General features: G+C 37.4%; 1 protein-coding gene across 5 annotated transcripts in view; it reads left to right on the forward strand.

Annotated features, from left to right (window-relative positions):
• Positions 1–1,966: 1,966 nt before the first annotated feature.
• The window catches only part of IMMP2L (inner mitochondrial membrane peptidase subunit 2), a 455,212-nt gene continuing 432,025 nt past the window's right edge, over positions 1,967–25,153 (forward strand). For 2 of the 5 annotated variants that reach the window (XM_065637460.1, XM_065637500.1), the window contains exons 1-3: positions 5,780–5,960; positions 12,813–12,950; positions 19,682–19,785. In XM_065637460.1, the coding sequence (XP_065493532.1) occupies positions 12,816–12,950; positions 19,682–19,785 (239 nt within the window). In that variant the 5' untranslated portion in view covers positions 5,780–5,960; positions 12,813–12,815. Of the gene's footprint in view, positions 2,040–2,089; positions 2,169–5,693; positions 5,755–5,779; positions 5,961–12,812; positions 12,951–19,681; positions 19,786–25,153 lie in introns of those variants that run through there. The other 3 variants (XM_065637470.1, XM_065637491.1, XM_065637480.1) reach the window with 3 other exon arrangements.

Here is a 25,153-nt window from a genome sequence, read left to right on the forward strand (position 1 = left end):
CAATATCTACGGAAGCAACCAGGCTCCCGACTGTGGGCCTCCAGCGTGCAGGGCCTTCTGCCACGGCACCATTTCTGTGCTCTTAGGCTGTCGGACCCCACCCAATATTCCCCTCCAACACACACCTCTTCAGAACAGTACACTCAACGCCGCTCAAACATTAATTCCTCTGCTATACGGAGAAAGATAAACAGGCCTTTAACACCCTACAGACAGTTGTATTTGCAAATGTATGCTACTTGATTTTAACTCAAAGCAGGTCTCAGGTATCTCCTATAGATTTTTTCCACGGTCTTAAAATGCAAAATGAAATTAAGCTAGAGGAAACTGAATTAAAAGTGGTTTTAGCCTAAAGCTTGCTGCAATCTGCTGAGAGTCTTTTAAAAGGATACTGTGGTGCAGAAGTTTTATGGATTGCCAAGGACGCTTTAACGGTACTCTCAGCTGAAAAGCAATTGAAGAGGAGGGTGAAAAGGGCATGCTTTTTCTTTATTTCAGCCACTGATGCATCAAAGCATGGAAGCAGCAAAACATTTTCAGTAGCAATTTGTTAGAGTTGAAAGCAAAAGAAACTATTCTCTACTTCTAGGTAGCAATGCAGCTGCAGTAGGAATACTTATAAAAAATGATAAAAATAAAACAGTGCGAACGTTGGTAACGCATCATTTGCAGCTGCTAACTAACTTTAGTATCGGCTTTGCTAAGTATCACTTTGTCTACAAATAAGTGAAGAATAAGAATGGGTATTTCCTGCCAGTTGTTCAGCACACGCCTAACTTGAAAACCAACAAAACTGCTGATAAGCCATCATATGCTTTTGAAAGCTTTACAGCAAAAGCCTTTAATCAGAAAAGAGTTTCAGCTCAAGAGCTTCATTGGGAAATATTTCATATCGTCAGCTTTGAATGCATGGAAACATTGGGGCACATTCCCATAAAATGCTTCTCCTCTGATGCTACAATTGATAGTATAGTATGTTTTGCAGCAATATTCTTGAACATTTTGTGAAGATTTCACAGTTAAAATGTTTACATTATGGGTGATGAAAATGAAGATGGTATTATAGTTTGGGACTCCCTGAGCCAGAGGCAGTTTCTATGCGCATAATAACCCTTAATGGATTTTTCTGCCATGAACTTGCCCATTGACTCTTGAAGGTACACGAGCTATGTGGAAAAACCTCCTGCTTCAGACTATACTGGCACCTGCCCTTGTTACAGCAGCTGATAAAAACAACCATTGTGTGAAATCACAAACCCTAGTGTATCCATTTGCACTACAGGCAAAATTAACCCCCATTCATGTAGATCAGATTAGAAATATAATACAGCCAGTTACGATGCACAGCAGACACAGTTGCGATCAGTCCAGATATCTGTGTGCACCAGGAAACCCATCAGTTGAACAAAAATCCTGCATTTTTATGTGTGGATTACAACATACGCAACTTAATCAACAAGTTTATATTAAAATATTATGTAAAATCTCCCAATGTTACACATGAATATTCAAACAGGTTTATTTTTATCCAGTTGCAAAAAATGACCACAAATCTAGAGTCCATGTGTATCTGGATCTCCACCATCGCTGAAGGAAATCACGGCTGCTGCCACCCAACGGCCTCAAGTTTTTCAGGACACACAAACTGCAGATACAGAGACTTGAAAATGAAGATCAGACCAAGCACACCAGTATTTTTTGCAACAGGTCTAGTCTGCCAGACGCCAGGCACACCAGTCAGGCCACACCGGCTGCCGACCATCGCACAGAGCGCGCCAGAACTACAGGCTCGGTGCAACCCCCGGCAGCCGAGCGTCCCCCCCAGCAGCGCCGCGGGCTCTGCCGCACGGTTATAGCGCAGCCGCCGCGCCGGGGCCTGTCCCGGGCCGACGGGGCCTGTCCCGGGCCGCCGTTCCGGGGGAGCCCCAGCCGCCTCCCGCCGCCAGCAGCGCCGCCCCGGCCGCTACCCCACGTGACCGCAGAGGGCTCGCGCGCGGCGGAGGCGCTGCCGGCCCGGCCCCCGCTGACGGGAGCAGAGGGTGAGCGGCGGGAGCGGCCGCGGGCGGGCGGCGGGTGGAGCGACGGAAGCCGGGCGGGCTCAGCGCGCGGCGGAGCGAGGCAGCAGCTGGGGACACGGGGGCGCCGCCGCGCGCTGGAGGCCGGAGCGGGTCCGCGCCTGCGGGGAGCGGGGATCGGCGCGGGGGGGAGGTGTGGGGGAGCGACACGTGCCGCGCGGCAGGCCCGGCCGCGAGACCGCCCCCGCCCAAGCTCGCGCCAGGCGCTCGGTGCCGCCCCCCTTGCCCCGCCCCTCCCTCCCTGCGCCCGCGCGAGCCGGCGGCGGCCGTTGGGCGGCGCGAGGAGGTGGGGGGGTCCCTCGCGGGGGCGGCCGCGCCGGGCGAGCCGGAGGGCGGGGCGGGGCGGGGCTGGGAGCCGCCTCCTCTGGGCGCGGAGGGAGGGAAGAGTCGGGGGCCGCGTCCCCGCTGGCTGCAGAGCTTCTCCCAGCTGGCTGCAGAGCCTTTCTCCGCTCGGGGGGCGCGGCAGGGGCGCCCGCCTCGGGGGGCGCCCGGTGCATGACGAAGGTCGCAGCGGGGCTCCGCCAGTGTGGCGCAGGGGCGGGAGCGGCCGGCAGGGCTGCCCGGCAGCCCCGGCAGCCCCGGCAGCCCCGTGTCCCTTCGCCGCGGCCCTGCCCGCTACCGCTTGTGCTTTCCTACCAGGTGTTCCTGCCTTTTTTAAGTAATTTTTTTGCAAGTCGGTGAAAAGCTTAGGTAGAAAAACAGCAGCTGAACGCCAAGCACACTCTGACCTCGTAACATCTTTTAATTAGTCAGCATCCCATTGCGATCATTTTCATACCGTCTCATTGCTGTTCCATCGAACTGGAGTTGAGTACAGTGAGACACTAAAGGTGACAGGACCGGGAAAGCTGCCCCACGGCTCTCTGCACACCTTTCTTGTACCACCACATTTTTATTTTTCTCCCCCTCAAAACATAAGTGGACACATACTTGTTCATTGTTCCATTAGGAAGAAAATTGGCAATTAATTGTCAACAGAATATGCTGGGAAGATAAGACCTCTCCAGTATTTTCAGGTTCAATGAAATAATTACAAGACTTTAGAATTAGACTTCTAGAAATACACTTGCCCCCCAATTGTAGCTCTGTAACTGAATCCATATGCGTTTTGTAAAAATATGTAACATCTAAAATGACTGCGATTGGGAGATTTCTAAGAATCTTTTATTTTTAAAATCACAGATTCTTCCGTGTAACTTTTATTTGGTTACCAAAAGAAATTCCCTCTTGGAATTGATGGGAAATAACCACACACATTGAATTGTAGTGGGTGGTATCCAGATCCTGGAGAATAATATTTGAATTGTGCTGAACAATAATTTTGAGATTCAGGTGGGTTTCACAGTTACAGTTGGAATTTTCTGCTGAGATCTTTCTAAGTTGACCAGTGTGCCACAGATTCCAGCTGGTTTTGGAATACTTGGATCCATATGCTTTGCTTTTAGTTCAACAGTACATTATCATTTTAAAACAATAACTCTATATTCCACACAATCTGCACTGCATGATTTTAAGATCCTTCTGGACCAAATACATTTAGCTGCAGTTCTAAATAGTGGCTTAAACACACATTTTTCTATTCATTTATAAAAAATGGAGGTTTCTTATCCTCACTGAAATATAAGCAAGAATAAACAAATCCTAGTTCCTACGCATTAGAATTTCTGTTGAAAACGAATTTATTTTCACACTTGAAAATGAGTAGTTGAAATTCTAGAATGCACTTCAGCTGAAAAATGTATATTTTAGTGTTCATATAACATAAAAATTGGACACACTGAAGCCCAGAAGTTTTAGTTATAAATCTAGAACTAGTATCAGTCAGTACAGAATGAACATTTGTAGTTTTACAGAAGTCTGGTGATTTTTGTTTGTTTCTCAACTGAAATTTTTTAGTCTTTAAAAAGGAAAAAAATATCAATTGTTATTGCCTGGAATGTATTCTGCAAGTCCTGACTTGCTGGAGAAACCAGATACTGAGTTGTATAAATAGTGTGGATTTAGTACTTTTAACTGGTGTGTTCCTAAACTATTATTTAGAGTCTTAGACACAAAGGGGAGTGGCACCTTGGATAATCTGTCTCTTGTTTTGTGAAAAAGTTACCAGTTCATGCCAGAAATTAATTAATCTGCAAATATGAAAATAACTTTTTCCTTTGATAGTATAGCTATGGAAGCTTTTTCTGTTAATTTTTCAATAAAATTATTAGTTACATATTTTTCCAAGTATTTGGGTTTAGTTGTTTTGTTGATTCTTTAGACCTGAGAAATTTATATGGCAGTTGAACTTTGCCACAAATCCCAGACTCCAACATGGTGGTGAATGGTTATTGCCGAGTCCATGAGGTGCATGCTTAGGAAGTCCCACAGTGACCTCTAATGTTCAAGGATAAAACCCGAGTGGTTAAAATAAAGGACGTTATGTTTCGGAGGCACAATTTTGTCTATTAGCTTGTACATTTAGTTTGTTAATATGCTACAGGCAGTAGGTAGTAAGTAGTTGGTTCATCAGATCTTCATGCCAGGTTTCATGGGAGTGTTGTCTCAGGGAGTCAGTTCTAATTCCCCCGTTTTGAGTGAGTATGCACAAAGCCTTCTTCACAGTAGTTGTGGGAGAACTAGTTGTTTTTGTAAAGTACACTGAAAATGGAAAATACCTTTCAAATATTAAATACATTCTCTCTATTCTTTCTTTTGGAATTATTTATTCATGCCATAATAAATACTGTTGTCAGGTATTATTCTGTCCTTATATACTCAACTCATGCTTGCAAACTGGAAAGATTTGTAGCTGGGATGCTTTTTTCTTGTATTTACTCATTTGATTTTCCTTTAGGCTAGAGTTTCTTTCTGGCAATATTTGTGTTTTGAGTTGAATGCTGTTGTTCTTAGGCCACTTATTGACTGTTATATGAATGCTTATAACAGTATATATATAAGATATATATATATTTTGTCTGTGTTGCTTTTGCATAAACTTGATTCTGAACATCCACAACTAATGTGACAGTTTCATGGTACTTGAAAGAATCCAGAGAGTCGACTACATAAATGTGCAAATGAATTAAAAAGTAAAGGTTATGCTATTGTTTACTGTAAATATAATTTACAAATTTTGTGAGTTTAGAAGCAACACCTCATTTATGCAGTCTACTTGAGACCAAAACATAACAGTAGCTGGTAGTTATTTGCAAAGGGCACTTCAAATCAATTTATAAAATGAACTTACTTTGCATGCATTGAATCTTTAAGCTGAAAGGCAACAAAGAACTGTCAGTTGCAAGAAGCTAAATATTTGTTATGTTGTTCATTTAAGTGTGTTCCAAAATTGACGTAATTTAGTACTCTCCTTTATGCATGATATGTATGAATGATTATTAGTTTATTTGAAGACACAGAAACATGAATAAAAATAATTATTTTATCTTTTATGTTGAAATAACTGATACTCTGCCAGCAATCACCTGTGGGATAGTACTTGAAGAATTTGCATTACCTCTAAAGTTTAATGGCTCTGACAAGATCTCGTAACAATTGCTGCTCTGTTTTGGTATTGCAGTACCCGTAGAAGAGTGATCATATTGCTGTTCCTTTTCTTGGTTGCTTACGTGTGTGAAACAAGATCTTGAATAACTTGTCATAACTGAGGGGTGGCTGACTACTCTCCTTTCTGAGCTAGGTACGACCTCAATTGCTGAGGGTGACATTCATCTACAGTTGCATTTTCTTCTGCTTTTGAAGAGTGAAATGTTTCGTTTGGAAATGCAAGGTTTTCCATGGGGTTAGAATTCATGTCCTTGAGACACACAACTAATTGGTTATAAGAAGGAATATGAATTTCTTTCCAGTCACAGCCAACGTGTGGACTCAGCCTTTGTACATGAGGTAGATCCCAGTGATGTGATGTAGTAATATTAGATTAAAAAAATATTAAGTTCCACATTAAACTGATTTTCTTTGGTAGTAATAATTCTGTGATAGATTAGGTTACTGATTGTTGAGGTTTAAGCTTTTTTGTTTTGATGTGGTTTGTAAGCTGAAGGTTCATTGTGTTGATATATTTTTATCTGCTTCTGGGAACTGCTATGTATGTTATAGCTCTGAGGAGATTACAAAACTGGATTTTTATTGTTGCTTTTCTGTATTGTGGTATATTGAAAAAATCCTACATATTTCGTAGTGATGGAAGCTATTACATTGAAATCGTAATTGCTTTAATTCAAACTAAGTCATAAGAAATGGCATATAATGGAGTTAAGCTAACAAAATTGCTGCTCTATATTTGGAACAAGCAAGACGTCTGGGTATCAGGATAAAATGACTAACCTAGGAGAAACAGAACAGCAGAGTGTTACAGAGCACACATGCGTAGTTACTGAAAACACTGCTTAGGTTAGGATGTGGTGCTTCAGTAATACAACAGTCATTTCCATCATCTGTGACATTTCGAAACTTGCAATAGAGCAGTAGTCTTTAATGACTCTGTGCTAGAGGATTACAGGGAGATTAATATGATAGAGGAATACTATGAGGAAAATCTGTGTGTAGAGTATAGATGCATTAATGCTATAGAAATTTCAGCACCTGGAATAATACCAGAATGGAGTTGTCTTTATTGGAGGATAAATGAGAGTTCCTTCTGGAGCTAGACAACAGTTTAAATGGACTGATCTGTTTTGATTACTTTTAGCTGAAAACTTACATGGACTAATCTATTTTGATTCCTTTGTGGCAGTCATCCCATCATATTTTTGCACATCAGCCTGTACTCGCGTACATTTATATGAGTTAAATTAGACTACAAAAAAGTCTGTGGACTTGTAGCCTTACAAAAATTACTGTAATCTAGAAGTTATTGAAGTGTACCACTAAAGTGGGAAATAAGGGTCAGGCTGCATGACAGTAGTTTACTCTGGCCTTGGATCACAGGAGATTGTAGAAAAGGCATGTGTTAATAAGATCACATAAATTCCGATACTGACCAGCATCCTGTTGGTATTGCAGTTAGACCAGGTATAACCTTGTCTTCAAGTTGTACCAGTCTTACTTAAAACAGAAGCTTTTGTGCTCAATTTTATATTTCATATGATGCAATAGAGTTGAGCTCATTCATGTGTTTTGATATTTTCTTTTATGAAAGTCATCCTTGTTTTCAAACCATATATGCCTGATCTCTAGTGTGGTGCCATTGATTTATAAAAAAATGCATATTGCGATTCATAGAGAAGTTGGTTATTTCAATTGATTATGGAACTGTATACAGTATAGTTCCTAATTTCTGAAGAAGATCAAATAGGTCATTTTAAACTAACGTAACAATCTTGCCTAGGTAGTTGTTTTGCACATAGGTTGTAATTTCCTCTTTCATATTCCCTCATGTCTTCTTGTAGAATCACATGAGGGGCATTTTATTTCCTTTGTAGATGACTCCTAATGCCTTGTTTTTACAGCTATTTTTCCTGTCATACTTCTGTGGGTAATTTTTAAGTACCTAGATTTGCAAATATATTGTAACCTGGGGCTTTCTGAATGTTCCTTGATGAGTTTCTGCAGGCTGTTTGATAAACAGTGTCTTCTAATGTGCAGGCAAGTGGGAGAAAAAAATAAACATTTTATACATAGAGAGCTATCTAAATAGCATCTCTGCTCCATATGTTGTAGTACCCACGAGAGGCTCATTATAATCCCTGGACCTTTTGTGCACCAAATACTTCAGTCCGGATAATGCTGTGCTCCATCTGCCTTAATCTCTGAGCTTCACAATGTGAAATTCTTAATGCTTTGACCTGCTATACACTGGCATTTTGATCTTAGATTTTTCTTGTCCATGTTGCCATTTCAAACAAGTTTTCAAGGTTGTTGCTTTGAAGATTGTCAGTTCTACTGAATTATTTTGTGTTGTTTGTTTTTTTGTTTTTTGTTTTTTTCCTAAACCAAGGGTAAGTTATAAATGCTGATATGCATCTCTACATCATTTTTACAGTGTTTTGCGCCATCTTTTAAGTATTGCGATTTGTTGATTTTATTCAAGGCATCACTGACTGGGCAGAGATCCAGAAATACGTGGTGGTGAAAGGATTTTTTTCAGCAAGGAATTCTTTGTTTGCTCCAGTGAAACACATTTAAACCTGCTATATATTTAGCTGTCAGCATAAAACAGGCATAGCACTGGATTTCAGAATTTCTGAAAATATGGTGCTCTTAAAATCTGCAGATATTTTAGAAATCTTTTAAATTTTACATAGCAGAGGGTTCCACTCAGTATCATTAAACATTGATACTTCACAGACATCTTATTTTTAGAAAGCACTTGAACCAACTGTTGAATTTACAATTTTTGAGTAGTATATATGATTACAATCTTTTATTGTTTATACATTAAGAAATCATGTCATGTCTTTCAAACTTGTTAGCATATCTTTATATATCTATGAAATAATTAGCTTCTTGTCCTTAACATTTTTGTTGGCTGTTACTGTCCAACACTTCTTCAGATTCTATATATTTAGATTTAAAGCTGTTAAAAAGTTGTCTATCTGTTCTGGAGGGTCTTCTTTAAAAAAAATAAGTGAAGCGTAATTTAAAGGAGCATTAGAAGTAACTTTGTAACCTCACATTCTAAAAATAAAGTAGATTGGAGACTTGGAAATACTTAATTTCAATCTTGCTAAAATGTGTAATTCACTTTGAACACTGGACATCAAAATTCTTTGACATAAATGACAGACACAGGTGAGATTTATGCATTTTTTAAATGAATCTATTCATTAATTTAATGTAGAAAAACATGAAATAATAGATGTAATATATCTCTATAATATTAATATAAAATAAATGTAAACTAGAAAAAGTATATATTATAAATGTTCTGTATAATATAGACAAAAATGTATCAAACTGAAATATTATAAAGTCATGGCAGTATTTTCTTCAGTAGTTTTCACCAGTTTTCTGAAATATGTTTTCTAAGAAAATAGTTAATTAGAGCACATTGAGGTTATAAAATGTAATGTGGAAGAGTGAAATATTATCCGCAGGAGTGATAGCTATCTAATGTTTTCTTCATTTTTAACCAAATACTTCAACAAGAAATTTACTTTTTTTTTTTAAATTGTAAGGATCTTTGTTGTGTCTACCCTTTACTACCCTAAATTCTTTCTTGAGACTGCAGTAAATGCTTATCACTACTTTTTTCCCTTCTTTTCTCCTAAGACCACCTAAGTATAAGAAAAGAAAACACTGCACATTTTAATCACACACTACTTATCAGTTGAGGATTATCCATTCACATGTACAGTTACTGGTAGAAGATAATGCTGCAAACTCTCTTTCCGCTGCCTGTGTTCAAGCTCTTGTCCTGTGGCAACGCAAGAGAACTTGAAGCCCCTCGTGCTGGAAGGGTGATGGACAGCCTTCCATTTGCTGCCACTTGGACGATGAACTAGTGTGTCAACAGTTGCCTGGCAACTCTGCATGTGCATATACTTATCCTATGGTAAATGCTTCTCTGTGTTTTTTGGAGGAGAAAGCTTATGAAATAGACCTGGTGCAGACTGTTCAATGAGATACCGACATTTAGTAACTTCTTACCCATGTGCTAAACATGTTTTGTTATATTGAAGGACTTAAACTTAATGATGGGTTTGGTTTTAAGTTGTTCTTAAACTGTTTAAAATGTGTATGTATATGTTTACCATCTTTTTGGGAAGAAGGGCTTCTACAGCAGAGCAGAGTAATCTACAAGCCTGCTGAGTTTGTGTCCTGGGGAAAAGCTGTCCTTGGCTGTGGGAGATGGGGAGCCAGGAAACTTTCAGAATGTAATGAAGGATTCATCTCAGTGTGGATGGAAGATAAACCAGTGCCTTGATCAGTTGGGAAGGGAAAGAAAGAAGGAAGGAAGGAAGGAAGGAGGGAAGAAAGGAAGGAGGGAAGGAAAGAAGGAAGGAGGGAAGGAAGGAAGGAAGGAGGGAAGGAAAGAAGGAAATTCAGGGCAAGTAGAGAAGTCCTTCAGTGCAACAGCTGTTGTTGGCTTTGTTGGGTTTGGAAATTGATTGCTGGTAGGGATGCTGTTGGTGTTTTTCCCTCATCTTTATTTGTACTGGGCCTTGCAATACTGCACGCGTCTAAAACCACAGAAGGAGCACCTCAGCTTTGTCCACAGCTGCTTAATACTCCTGGTGTTGCCTTGGCCAGGTGATGTATTGAGAATGTTTCATTTTGTCTTAACTGTTTTAACCTGGTTGCTAGATTCTGTGTCACTTTTAATTAGCTGGTAGTTCCAGGAGCATATGGTTGGTCTCCTGTGGGTTGTCTGACCAATTACTTTTCTTCAGATACTCAGTTTTTCTGTAGATACCAGCATGGGGCTTTTGCAAGAAGTTTATAATAAGATCTGTCAATGGATTTAGTAGAGGGGATGGGGCGAACCTTCATGCTTCATTATTAATGAAAATAGTTTTGACTATGAGGAATTTAAGGAGTAAATTAATCTGATTTCTCAAAGTTGTTTTTTTTTTTTTTTTTAAATCTAAATCATATTGTGATACATCTGTGAGGCAATGTCTTTCAGCTCAAAGAGTGACCGTAAAGAACAGGGTGAATATGTTTGTGGGCAAGGACTCAATATTGTGTTTTGAAGCTGACATTGCTGTTAGAGTGGAGGACGGCTGAGAAATGCCAGACCTCAGAGCAGAGGAGTAGAATTCCAGCCAGAAAACTCGAGAGGCAAAGTTTGGAATCAACAGGTTTGAGAGAAAGGTGTAAAGGTGTATGAAATTGTATAGCTTGTTAAACGGTAGACAAAACTTGATTTTGAGAGATTCTATTTTTATGTGGACTAATTCTAAAGGTAAATCTGTGCTGATTGAGGCAATAGTCTCTTTTGATGGATTGATTGCAGTAATGATTTCTTAAACAATAAACTGAAAGTAAAGCATTTTAACATTTGTATTGAATTGATGAAGTGTTTGTTATATTTCACAACGCAGTTCAAATTCTTTGTGAAAGCTGTTGACCCAAGTTGAAAATATTTTCATGAAATATGCAGAAAGAAAATATAATCAAATTACAAGCATTAAGTATATTTAGACTTTTACTAGTTAAACTTGTGTTATGAGCAAGAGTTATAGATGATGGTGAAGTATTTCCACTTAAACAAATAAAAAACTAAGAGAGTTTTAAGACCTTGTGAAGGTGAATGTCAGAAGTAATATTAATACTAAAGGTATTCCTGTCTTTTTAAAAGACAGATCTTGTCATTGCAAAGCTATTAATATATAAAAAGAATTTTAGTGAAGAATATGCTGATGACTAATTTTGTAGAACTGGTTTTCCTCTCTTAAGTGTAATGCTTTATGGAATTAAGAAGCCAGATCTGTGACAGAAATACTGCCTTCAGTACTAGTCCATCAGAGTGATGTGAATTTGTATTTTGCATACAAATAGTTCATCACTTCCATATTTCTGAAAATGCATCAAAGAAAAAATGATTATATTGTGAAATTCTAAAGATTCTGTTTGTGAAAGGATTGCATGAAACTGCATGTATTTATGTTTTGCATTCTTTTGGTTGAAAAATAATTCTGTGTTCTTGAATATAAGCACAGCAAAAGACTCAGAAGTTCAGGGCACAGTCAGTTTTCTCCTCCTATTACTGTCTGTTGGAGTTAGGATGTGATAGAGGGAGCAGGGACTCCACAGACTTATCTTGTATGAGGCTTACCAGGGATTAATTAGGTGGAAAAACAGTTTAAATTGGATTTGCCAATAGGCAAAGGGCAGCATTTCGTATAATGAAAGTGCAGTTACATAAATAGTCTTGTACCTTTGCAGCAGTACCTGGATTTTCAGCTTGCTTTTCTGAGGTTTAACTAATACAATGAAACGACTTTTATTTTGTATACTTTGTAGGTATTTTTCAAGAATGTTCACTGCTTCAGGGCTAAATAAATAAATGGGAGGCAGCATAATAAATAGTGAGCTGGTGTGGCACAGTCCCATGTGCCACTCGGTGGCCCAGTCTGGCAATATGCTTTTAACTTTCTGATGTAGTAGTGAACAAGGAGCCATTGTGTTACTGTGTGGCCCTATGATATATGTGACAGCTTGAACTGATTTTACATGTCTGCAGTTACCAAAAGTGGGGAAATGATGCAATGTGTGCAAATATTCAATAAAGAAATGGTAAAATGGCAATGTGTTGCAAATAATCAGGTTTTCCTTACAGAATATAATCCGTCTTTGGGGGTCACAAATTAATAATTACCAATGTGTGGAGAAAAAAATATTTACAGAATTTTGGTTGTAAACTGTAACTGAATGCTCTATAATTGGTTATTTCAGTCTAGTTAGGTTTTTTTCCTGCCTTTTAATAAATACGTAATTAGATTTTGTCTGGTTATATCGGTTTGCTTCTTGCTTAGCTGAACTGTTACCATTGAATAATTTTTATGAATTACTTACACTGGTACAGGATCACAATAAATGGTCAAATTAGCTAAAGGGTACATGTCAGGTATCAAGCTCTCTTCTGCAGAACAGACTTTTAAATTCCATTGGAGATTTGTATTCTTTTTCATTCTCATGTGCATATTCATTTTTTTTTTTTTAACTGTGCATATTGTGAGACCCTAACAGATGATGTAAGTCATCCAACTGCACCTTGTTGGATTGCTACAGTGTTGCTGTTGCTTAAAATTTGTTTTATAACTTTTTTCCCATTTGCTTCATATTTTTCAGATTATGGCACAAGCTCACGGTTTGGGGAAGAAATACATTAAAGCCTTTTTTAAAGGTTTTTTTGTTGCTGTTCCAGTAACAGTCACTTTCCTGGATAGAGTTGCCTGTGTGGCGAGGGTGGAAGGAGCATCAATGCAGGTATTGTCGGAAATATCTTTTGTCTGTCAGGAAATGAAACAGTGACTGTCCACTGACAATAGCAAGGTGGAAAAACTCTTTTTCTCAATTGGTATTAAATGATCACATGTTAGTATGGAAGAGTTTAATTTCGACTTTGTTAAACAAATACCTTTACGATGTGAAAAGAAAAGCTTTTGAGAACAAAACTTGCCAAAATTCTGTCTCAGTAAAAGGTAAATATGTAGATAAGTAGTGGCAAAGATACATTTTTTTTATTTCTTCCTATTCATTAGAAATAAAATTTTCTTTTTTGAACACTACCTTTTGTTTCTTGGGATTGAACTGATGACTCACAAAGAGGCATTATTAATTTTTAGTAGCTGTGTTATAGTAATTGTATGGTAAAGCCTGTTCTTGCTATACTTGCTCTTACTAATGAACAAATATGCACCATTTCAGTGAAGAATACTGAAAATGCCATGAACCTAATATTAGTACCTGTGCTTATCAGGACATAAGTATTGATTCACTGTTTTTACTTCAGTTGTACTGAATGATTATACAGTGCAAGCAAATAAATATAAATATGCTGTGTAACATTTAGAAGATAAATAAATACTTATGACAGTGAACAGCTACTTTGTTTCCATTGTTACTGGGAACTGAAAAATATATGTTGTAATGTAGTTACCCAATTTTTGTATTCTTACTTTGCATTTTAAACCCTAGTCACTGCGTATTGTTGTGCATCATCACTGATAACTATATTTTTTGTAATGTTGCAATATTCCAATTGGCAGTGACTAAAAATTTGATTCTCAGGAGCTGAGCCCTATTATTTGATTATCTGAATACGCTCAGAACCTTGAAGGGAAGTTTCACAGAAATCAAGACCAGCTGCTGGCGTTTTGATTATGCAGCATTCATGCAGACAAAACTTGGGCTAGAACCTGGGCTTGGCTGATTCATGTTTAATGCTATAGAAAGGCATGGGGTGGGAGGAGGGAATGGCAAGGTGGCATTGTGCCTCCTGTGCCTCTGATCTGGTGTTGAACTTCTGTCAAGAAACCTCACCTGGTCTAGAAGGCAACTCTCATCTCGAGGGTGGGGACCAAAGTAAAATCATTGGACTCCAGTAATTCTACAGTCCAAGACCAGAAGTTAGGTGCAACATAAGTTACCTTTACCTTTTTCATGTGTGTTATTTTGAATCTCGTTGATGCCCAGTCAAAGGTAGGAGAATCTCAGGAGGCCTTACAGTTGCAGAGCCAGAAATTTGCTCTAGAAAGGAGGAGCGGGAAACTGGGAAAAACAGTTTCATTATCTTTTTGCTGTCTTCAGACAGGAGAAGTTTGAAGATACGACACAGCATGTAGATGAGTACAAAAGCAGCCAGATTAATACGACTCCCCAATTTTCCATCTTCTCATCTTTTGCCTCTATGGAATATAGAGCCACATGCAGCATTCAAAATGCAGATGCATCTTGAATTTTATGTTGTTCCTTTTGTTCTTTTTTTTTTTTTTTTCCCTTCTTTCTACTAATGAGCATGACCTGAGCATTTAGTGTCTGAGGGGTTGTTTTTTTGGCATGCCACATTGCCTGTCATTATTTGGTCTTTTCTGTCTCTGACATAATGTTCTGCTTAACATCCATTCTCATTGAGTTAGTTTTCTCTCAGTAGCTGGAAAGAAATTTTCTAGGTTTCTGTGCTCCACAAGTCTGTTGAGCCCCTTTTGTCAGAGTTCAGTTTTATGTTTCCTTTGAAGTCGAAGTGTTAGGGAGTGCTCTGGTGTTCTCCTGGAGTGTTGCTTCTCCACTCACTTGAAGGGCATATAGTTAACTGTGGTTTATCCTTGGAAGATTTGAAAAACACTAGTTATTTGTTCAGATTTATTCAACCTGACAGAGAAGGATACACACTCTTCGTAGTGGCCATAGAAAGCAATATATATTCTGTGGGTGATTAAAATCTGAGCTCTTCCCTTGATGTTTCTGTTGACTAGACATTCCCTGTGTTGATTGAAGTATGGGTAACTTGAAAGCTGACATTTCTAATTTTACTGACACCTCAGTGTCTGTAAAATCGTCTCTCTGGTTTTAGTCTGGACTGTGGCACTGAAATAGGAGTTTGTCTTAAACTTCTATGGATGTTTTTCAGAGTACAAACAAATGCCAACTTCCTAGTGCTTTTAATAAGATACTAATTTCCTTGCCAAGATTTATTAGACACCTAACTACCTCTGACAGGGACATAATTATAAGGAATATCTCCCTCTCTGGCAGAGTAGTTTGAAAGAGTATTGGTCATCGCTTTGTAATTCCAGGTATTTATTGTGTTCTCTGAAGACTGATCTTTGTTGAATGCAGCTGAAAGCTATGGGTATGAGAGAGAGTGAAGTTCAGTCAGCATGTAGTCATATATCCATCAATTGTGTGCTTTCAATGGTATCTTATTGTGTCAAATTGAAGATACCATGGTATGATTCCCAAGAATTTGTTTGTAATAGACCTCAAAAACATCTAGCTGGCTTTTTGTTCTCATCATTGTGGCTCCTGCTGAGCCTGAAATTAAAAGTTCTGACAAGAAGCAAGGAATAAATCTCTCTGTGTCACGCTCGCTCTCCTACTCTGCTCTCTTGGTCTCTCCTCTGTTTCTGTTTTTGTTTTGTACCAGCCTTGCTGTTGCTTCATAGTTACTGACAATGGTAATAATTTTTGTCACCCTGGAAAGCATGCTGAATAAACGTTCTAATGAAAATACAAATTTTCTGACTTATTCCCCATCAATTAAGACAGACTTAATGCATTTCATTGTTTCATGCTGATTGTGTGTTTCTACAGTGCTTTCAGCCACCTGTCATAATTTTTCACTTGTGCTGATTTCAGTGTAAATGAATATTAACTCTAAACTATGAACTATTGCAATTTATAATTTTAACATTTTTTAATTGTTTCATTACCTTCTTTTTTTCTTTCCAAAATTACAGGTTTTTTGATCCTCTCATGAGCTGTTTTTGTTTGCATAGGATCTTACAGGTTGATGTACTCATCTAGCATTTGGTTAACAGCGGGTTTCAAGTGAGTTGTAATCTGTTCACAACATTCAGTGTGACACAAATAACTGGTAATATGATTTCTTAATTGGCTGCTGTGGATTTTTTGTGACTCCTTGTAATGCTGGTTGTATACTTTAAAATGTTATCATATGGACATCTTGATATCCTTTTTTCTTTTTTTTTCTTTTTCTATTGAGTTTCATTGCTTCTATTACGAACTTTTCATACATAATGATGTGGAAAAAGGAACCTCCCCATGGACACATACATTTGTAAATTCATTAAATCAAATGGACTGTTTTCAAGTGAGATGGAAGATGACAGTGTATGTGCAACTTCATAGGCAAATTCTGTAGCAAACAGTCAATACCAAGGATTGTAGCAAGTAGTCTGACCAGCGATCTCTGACAAAGCACACTTGTTTCAGCAGCAAACATTATCGAATGTTCTATTCCATTATGCATAATAGCAGTTGTAATTATTCTGTGGCAGTTTCTCCTAGCTTTATTATTAGGATTACTGTACCTAAGCCTGTCAGCTTGTGTGAATATTCTTTCTGCTCCCCAAGCTATAAGCAAATAAGTTGTGACCTTCTGGTATTCACTAGCAGCATAACAACTATCGAGTTAATCATTATTTATAGTAAAAGGGCATGCTTTTACCCTCCTACTTATGGAACCTCATATCCTGTGAGGCTTCATCATATGGCTGGGGATCTCAATTTGCATGCTTTTAGCATTAGATTAGTTAGTAATTGGAAAGAGTGAGTGTTCTGTGACTTCTGCACCACAGTTCTAAATAAAGACCTGTGTGTCTCATTTGTAGCAGACTATTATGCCAAGAATTTGGGCAAACAAGTCATAATGCTTCAAGCTAGAAGGAAGAAACCTCTGTATTATTTTGTTTCTTATAAAAATAAAGAACCCTTGTGAGCCCATTTGTTGACTACTTTTTCAGAAGCTGTATTTTTGTTTTGCTAGACCTGAGACCTTAACTGCTAGTAAAAATGTCATGGGAAATAAGTTGTCTCTGAACAAACTGCATTAAATTATTTCTATACTTTTTGTTGTGGAATCACAATCTATGTTAGTTACATTAGAGAAAGACTTGCTGAAGGATTTAGATTGTTTTTTTAAATGGAAAACTGTATTTGTGATGTAAAATGAAAGTTATCTGCTTCTAGTTTTCCTTACATTTCTTTTACCGAAACAGTATTTTTGTCTGTGCGTTTTGAATATGTCAGGTTGTTTTGTGGCAAAGAAAAAAAAAGATTTTACATTGTCCTGTTTCTCCCAGCATAATTCTAATGTGTGATGAGTTGGATATCTACTCTGTATGTCAAAACCACATGTATTGTTAAAAATAGCAAGCTACATGGTATTACATTTAGAGTTCTTTAAGTTTAAAAGGTTATGCAGTATTTAAAGGTATTTGAACTCTAAAGCATGCCCTTCGTCCTAATACAGAAAACAATAGGAGTCAACTGGGATAATGCAAATAGTATTTCTCTGTAAAATGAAGTCGATATGGATGTGAGGGAAAGTTTGTGAACACTCATGTAAATCGTTTCTAAGTATCAGCTGTGAAATACATAATCTCTTGGAGCAGTGGGTTTAAAATTTCCATTTCTTTTGATCACCTCTTTCAGCCCATTAAGGTAGATACTTAGGAGGACCAAGCAGTTTACTTTGTATACCATATGGATGATTCCTGCTTTGTAAGATCTGCTTTTTTGCCTGTTGACTAATACCTTACTTAGCTTCTGACTCATAATGTGCCTGCACTTGGTAAAAATGAGTGTGACCCTGAATTGTTTGTGGACTTGTATGTAAAGAATTTGTGCATAAAGATACCATCCTTTGGTGGAAGATGCTGTGAAGGTGGAAAATAATTCTGGAAAATCCTGATTGAAGAAATAATAATCAAATATCTGCTCATTAGCTTCTAATGTTCATATATCTGGCTCTTGCTGTGCATAGGCTTTAGTAAAAAAAAAAAGATGAGTGTTAATGTACTTACAGCTTAGACTTGGACCATATTTCTGTGGATGTTAATGTGATCTGCTTTGATCCGCAGACTTGCTTGACTAGAAATTTGCCCTATAGTCCACAGCTCAAGATGTAGCTAGACTGGTTTGCTGTTTACCTGAACATATTGTGTCATTTCCCTTCCCCCACCCCAACTTATTCTTTTGAACTATCATGTTCCATACTGTTAATGGGAATTACACCTACTCAAGACCCCAGCACATTACTTTTTGTTGCACGTTAAAAAACTAGTTTTTCACAAGTCCCATTTGAAAAAAGGTCTTTATCAACTGATTCGGCTAGCAAAGAAGACATGATTGAGGAAACTGTAGTAAAGAGAAATCAGCACTTCTAAATAGATTTTAAAGTTAAAAATAAATACTAAGTATCCATCCTGGTTTGGGAGCATATTTTTACTGAATGAAAATACGATTAAGTGTAATTACTTGTATTGAGAACGGTTGATTTCAGTCCTATACCTAGATTGGTTTGCTCATCCAGGTACGATCAGTCTGGGGAGGGGAATCTCAGAAGTCAATGTCTGCTGGTATATGTGGAGGGCCAAGTTATACTGTAAGGTGAACACTGAAAGCCTCTTCTACAAAAAATCAAATTTTAGCAAATATTGCAGCTATCATACAGATAAATGAGAGGCTGCCTAGTCTCAATACTCTGCTTTATTAAATATGTCACATAACTCCAGAGTCTAAATTAGAGGTCATCTGCTGGCCAACTTGAAGATAACGTAATTGTATTTGAAGAGTCTGAAAAAGATTATTGAGAAATAAGCTATCAAAAGACTTTATTTTGGAATACTCTTAAATACTTTCTGTCTAATATGAGGAGTATTTGTACTGAAATAACCCCTGGAAAAAACAATGAAGACCCTGCTGTGGTGATGGGCTGCTTCCTTCCTCTCCCATCTCTGATGGGTTAACTCAGAGCCAGCATTAGCTAGGTCACCAGGTCCCCTAGTTTTGTACCGTGTCACACAAAATAATTATGTACGGTTCTTTGATCTCCTAATACTCTGTACTAAGTAATGGCTTGCTTTTTTTTTTTTCTTTAAATACTGGAGTTACTGAACAGTCTCATTTCACTGTATGATTCTGTGAGAGTTCAGGCTTCGTTGTCTCCTGTTATGGAAGGGCCACATTTACTGGCAGTGTCAGCATATGCTGTAGGTGTAGGGTTTGTTTTTGGCCTTTGCAAAGAGTGCTGAGAGTAGGACTGTTACAAGCACATATTTAATTTTTAGTACATTATGCTTGTATAAGCAATAAGATGCCTGCAGAGAGTTTGCTTTTTCTGGGAATTAGTGTTCTTGGTTCTCCTTTGTTTTTAATAATAAGTGATAGGCAGTACAGGCAATCACTTCTTTTCATCAGGCTTGTCATAAGTACATATCCTGTGTAATTTAATTTGCATGTAGTAGTGCATTGAAAGATGTGAACTACAGTTTGTCATAAATGAGTAACATTTAACATGGAATTTAATAAAGAAATATATTTCACAGAATACAACAGATTCTTGGTCTTCTAATAGTAAGTGGGTACAGTTTTACTGGTTTTAATGAATTTCACCTGTTGATGGAATGAGAGTCAGGTGGAAGATTCATAGAGGAAATGTAAATCTAAAGCTGTTTTTTTTCCTCCTCTCTCAGCCTTCTTTGAATCCTGGGGGAAGACAAGCGTCTGATGTAGTGCTCTTAAACCACTGGAGCGTTCGAAATTATGATGTACAACGTGGGGACATTGTGTCATTGGTGTAAGTGATTTTGCATACGTTTCAATACATGCTTACATAAATGTTGAACCATCACTATTTAATATATAATTCACAATACTGTAAACATATATCTGAACAAGGAATATAAGTTTTTTAATAATGTGTTATTCCTATAATAAGTTTTCAAAGCTCAGATGTTTATTGAATGCATTACTAGGTTTTTACTTTGAAGGAACGTCATGTAAGATATTATGTGATACAGTATATATGTGTACAGAAGCTGCCAAGAAAAAAAGAGCTGTGACATAAGGAGAGAAAATAGAGAAAACATTATGTGACTTAATGGAGTATACTTTTTAAGTTGTTTGGCTATTCGCTTGTATTTGTGAGAAAAATACTGTTTCTTTACAATTAATACAAACTTTTTTTTTTCTTGGAGCAATCTAGATACTGAATAAAATTTTAAATAAGATCACAAGATTTCAACCAATCACCTCTATAAAGGACAAATGTAGCCAAAAAAAAAAAAAAAAAGTTTTACATTTATATGGGGAGGTCTATGTGTCAAGCCAAAAGGTGGCAGTGTTTCGCTGTTGAAAATACTCAAGACTAACAGGACAGAAACACCATTTCAGCCTTAATGTAATACAGAAATGGGATGTTGAAGTGTGCATAACTGACACAATGATATAATACATACTTATACTACATGCTTGGATAGTTTAAGCTTAAGGTTTTAGTTTTGTAAGTGAAATGCACAATATGTAGATTATAACAGAACTGTCTTTGGAAGCTGTATTATCTGGCTTCCTTTTTGTCATGTATCTCTTCTAATTGTCCCATTTTTTTGCCTACCTCTTCACTGTAGTGGTAATTTGTATGACAATTTTCACTACTGACTCTTAAGGCAAACTCTCTCATGTAGTCTTCTTATGTTAGAAACTTCAAATTTATTTTATGGTCTTATTGTCTGGCATGTAAGATTTTCTGTAAATGGTCTCGCTACAAATATGAGTTTATTCATGTTTGCAACACCAAATGTTGCAAAAGGACTCCAATTTCAGTTCGCTGAATGACTGCTTGTAAAAATTTGATTCTGCCGGTGTTTACATCCCTCTGCCTAAGTTGTGCTCTGGTGATTGTTTAGAACAGTGAATGTAAGCGGTTAGTATTTAATAGACTGAACAGAAGATGAGTACGTTGTCTGATCAGAAAACAGAATTAATAGTTTCATTCTTGTTATACTTCTTGAAGGTTTGTGGTACCATCTGAGCCATCTGCATTGATTGCTTTCACTTTGTGTTGTGTGGTTGCCATGTGTTTGGGCATGATAACTAATATTTTAGATGCTGTGGGTTTTCTATATGTGTTGAAAAAAATGCCTATTATTGGTGGAGCTTAGGACATCCACATAGAAGAGGCCACGTTGTATTTATGAATTGTACTGAGGTTTTTCTTAATCTTTAGGGAAGTACACTGAATAATCAGACTGAAGAATTCAAAAAGCACTCTAAGAACAATACGAAGGAAGTTAATGTAAAAATAATCTATTAAACAGTTTTGATATGAAAATATTGAAGGATATTTTATATCTTGGTAAGAACTTTAAAGTTGTTAAGTACTTCATGATAGGGGTCTGTTAGAACCATCTTTGGTTTACTGGCTTATTGTAATGTAAGGATTTTAATTGTGTTGTAAAGAGTTGCAGGTTATAGTATCTGGATGTGGTTTTGTACCCATGTGAGTTGTTTGAGACTTAATCTTTGGTACACGAGGCTTTTATTGTGTAAACAGGTTAATATTTTTATCCTTTTCATTTGATTGTTTACCTGTGGTTTCTATAACTCACTGGTGAATAGATATCTTATGCATGAATTTTACTTGGTGGTCCTCAGAGGATTTGGCTGATTTAGGGAAGGCATGAACAGGGAAGACCAGTTTTCAGCTGCTGCTTTTTATGTTCCTGTGAGAAATTCAGATGAGAAAGTGTTGGTGTGACTGAGATAGGCAGATGGATATGTAAACCTTCTTTCATATTCTACTTGGCTGCTTAACATGTATCCACTGTCTCCTCTTTGCCAAGTCATAGTAGAAAATAGCTATAAGGTTGTGGGAGGGTGGTTTTGCAGAACGAGAGCTAAGGTCAAATATTTCTGCATGACAGTTTGACCAGGGCCATCCAAGCTCTTTGCTTTCTTCATACAATCAGAAATACTGTCATTCTGGCTGGGTGCTGTTTTTATCACAGGTCTTAAAAAGGATTGTTGGCATCCCAACTGGCAAAGTCCAGTGTGAGTAGATGGCCCAGAACCAACCTTGGAGCAAAGAGATGAGTTAGTCTTGGTGGCCCTGGACGCGCCAAGAGTGGATCAATCAGCCTGTGATTATGCTTGTGATACTGGTTGCAAATCCAAATCTTTTTTCTCTATTGTCCAATCTAGTTCTACATGAAATATAGGTTTTTGTTATTTGGTGACTTTGATTACAAATGAGCACCCTGTCCCCAAGCACTTGGAGTTCAGGGCTGCTAAAGGTACTAAATGAAGAATGCATGTTTATGGAAACATGTCATGTCTTTCTGTCATCTCTGCCTTTGCATCCGATGGACATGTAACTGTGCATCACACCCACAGCTGTGAAATTAGCCACTGTGTGCACACATGTGCACAGAGCTGGTTTTAGACATAATATTTAGAATGGCATTAGTCCTTAAAAGTATAAAATTAGAGTCAGATAAAACTGATGGAGAGAATTAGTTGGTAGCAAAGAATGATTTGTTTACTTGAAGTTTAGTGTCTTACAAATAGTTAAATCTTACCTCAGCTTTTTAGAAGATGTTGTAAGTTAATGTCTTTCCTGTTAGTTTGAAGTCAGCCTTATCGATATGAGAATTAAGAGAGCTCAATGTAGTATGTTATAAGTTTTGAACTCACAGTTTCAAGTTGGTTCAAAAATAAGGGAAATTAGGATCATCCTTAATTTCATCACTTGCTTGAGTGCTTAATTTGGATACTGCTATATTACTAGGACTTAATAAATTTTTTTAAAAAATTGAAACTGTAAAATTTCAGTGAATTAAATAATTTCCATTATTTCATGTTCCTGAATACTACTTCTGTATCTCTTAAACAGACCAAAAAAAAGGTGTGTTATTTTGTTTTGGAAATGAATTTATTTATTTTCAAAGACAGAATGTAGTCATGTGGCACGTGAGGTCATCTTTAGAAGATAAATGGATGCATATTTTTGCCAAACAGACATTGATCTTTCAATAACTTTTGTGGTGAAACACATGTTTTGTTTTGTAAGAGCCCTGCTGAGGTAGATCCCAACAGTTGTGTGGAACTTTATCAGATACTGCAGAATGAGTTATAGGATGAGTAGGCTTCTCCCAGCTGGTTTCAGTCTGTGGAGCTGGAACGCCAGCAGCACTGTAGCTGTAGCAGCGCACATCACAGCGTGGGCTGTGAGCTGTGCAGCTCACGCAGGTCCTTGGGAATATGTTCTGCAACTGCGCTTCCTGGTACTAATGGACACAGTGCTCTTCTATTGCTTATTAATGGGCATTTTTGCCAACTTACCTATATGTAATTTGGTTTCTACTGTGTACAAATGCAGGTGTTGTTGTAAAAAGATGCTGCCAAAGAGTGATTTATAGCTCTAGAATTCATTTTCCTTGTCTCTACTGAAAACTGGATGTACTGAATGTAAAGTCTTGCCCTCTTTTCATTCCAAAATTTCTGTCTTAATGTAGAAAAAAGTTGTCGCAACATGCAAAAGATTGCAAAATCAGCATGCGAATATGTAGAGTGTGTGTTTTATCTACAGGACAAAATTCAAGTAAGCTTTTCAAAATGTAGTCACAACAGTATTAATTCAGACATTTATATTTTTTTTTAGAAAAATATAAGTTTGGACTTTGTCTTGTTCTTTACTTGGTTAATAGGTTTTTTAACAAAGGAATTAACAATGACTGCAGTATAAATAGGGTTGCTAGATTTTGAATGATGAAATTTCAAGGCTGTAAATATTCACAGATACTAATTTTAGCCTTTGGGGGTTATGTTACTTCTGTAACAGAGAGAACACCTTCTCCAAGGTGGGACTGAGAGCGGGAACCTACTTACTGGGTAGGTTGCCAGGTGTCCTTCCATTTCTAATTTAGAATGTGTGCTTATGCGTTAAATAAAAATAGCTCTGCTAATATAATCTGGAAAAAAAATTGAGGACCAATGCCCTTTGTTCTGTACATGCTGAGTGGTAACATGCTTCTGAAGTTTTGAACTAGAATAGCTAAATGAAAGTGGGCACTATATTTAAAAACGTTTTTAAAGGTCAGCTATAATAATGAGGAAATTCATGTTGTCTCTTTTATCAGCTTGTCTATTTTTACCTAAAGCATAATTGCTTTAAGTATAAAACCAATGTTTTACATAGGAAATTCAATGACATTAAAAAAAAACCCCAAACTTACTTTCTATCTCCTATCCCCATGAAGAATATTAAGTAGCTTCTGTCACTACTTCCTCTAAGATTATGTTCAGGCCTTGCAGCAAACTCCCTTACTTTTGGTGACTGATAAGTATTTTTGTGTAAGGTTATATGTATTTGAGCTCTGAAAAATCCAGTGCAAATCAACTCTCTGGAGGAAGAATCAAAGTGTGTGTGAGGTTGTCTCTGCTGCTGTATCCCCCGCTGACATCTGTTCAGAAATGAGAATTGGAAAAAACGGTTGCCGTGACGATTTTATGTGATCGTTCAACAAGTTTCAGCCTAGTCACACAAACTGAATAATCCAAATTTTTAAGAAATGCGGTCCTATTCAGTTGATGGAAACAAAGGATTTCTCAAATGGTACAAAGTGAGTATGTACTATTCATAAACCAACACTAATTGGAATTTCATGAATATGGCTAACCTAGTAAAATAAAAATAAGAAGGTACTTATTGAAGGAACTGCCTTGAATTTGAATCAGTAGTTGGAAAAGACGTTCTACTAAATTCTGATAGATGTAACATGAATAGATATTTAATGGTCCTTGCATTATTTTTGAGAAAGCCTATTTCTGACTAAAGTACTGTGCAACATTTTACGAATACCTCTGCTTGACCTTCTTAAGTCTTCCAATTTCTATTCTATTTTTGTTTGTACTTAGGTCTCTGTACCAAGTCATCTGTCTTCTGGCAGGTAGGACACTGCAAAGGAGGTTGTGCTGACATAGAAGCTAAATAATCACTTTTCTTTCTGTGCCTCAGTGACCTCAGAAAATCTTTTCCTATTCTGTTCCTTTAGCTGGGAAAAAAAAAATAAACCCTTATGTCTTTTCCTGATAAAAATCACATACATAGTTCTGCTTTTATTATCTGTGTTACAAGCTATTCTTAGAGTAGATATCATACTATATAT

Source organism: Caloenas nicobarica, chromosome 1, assembly GCF_036013445.1.
Source record: "Caloenas nicobarica isolate bCalNic1 chromosome 1, bCalNic1.hap1, whole genome shotgun sequence".
In the NCBI taxonomy this organism is placed as follows: Eukaryota; Metazoa; Chordata; class Aves; order Columbiformes; family Columbidae; genus Caloenas; species Caloenas nicobarica.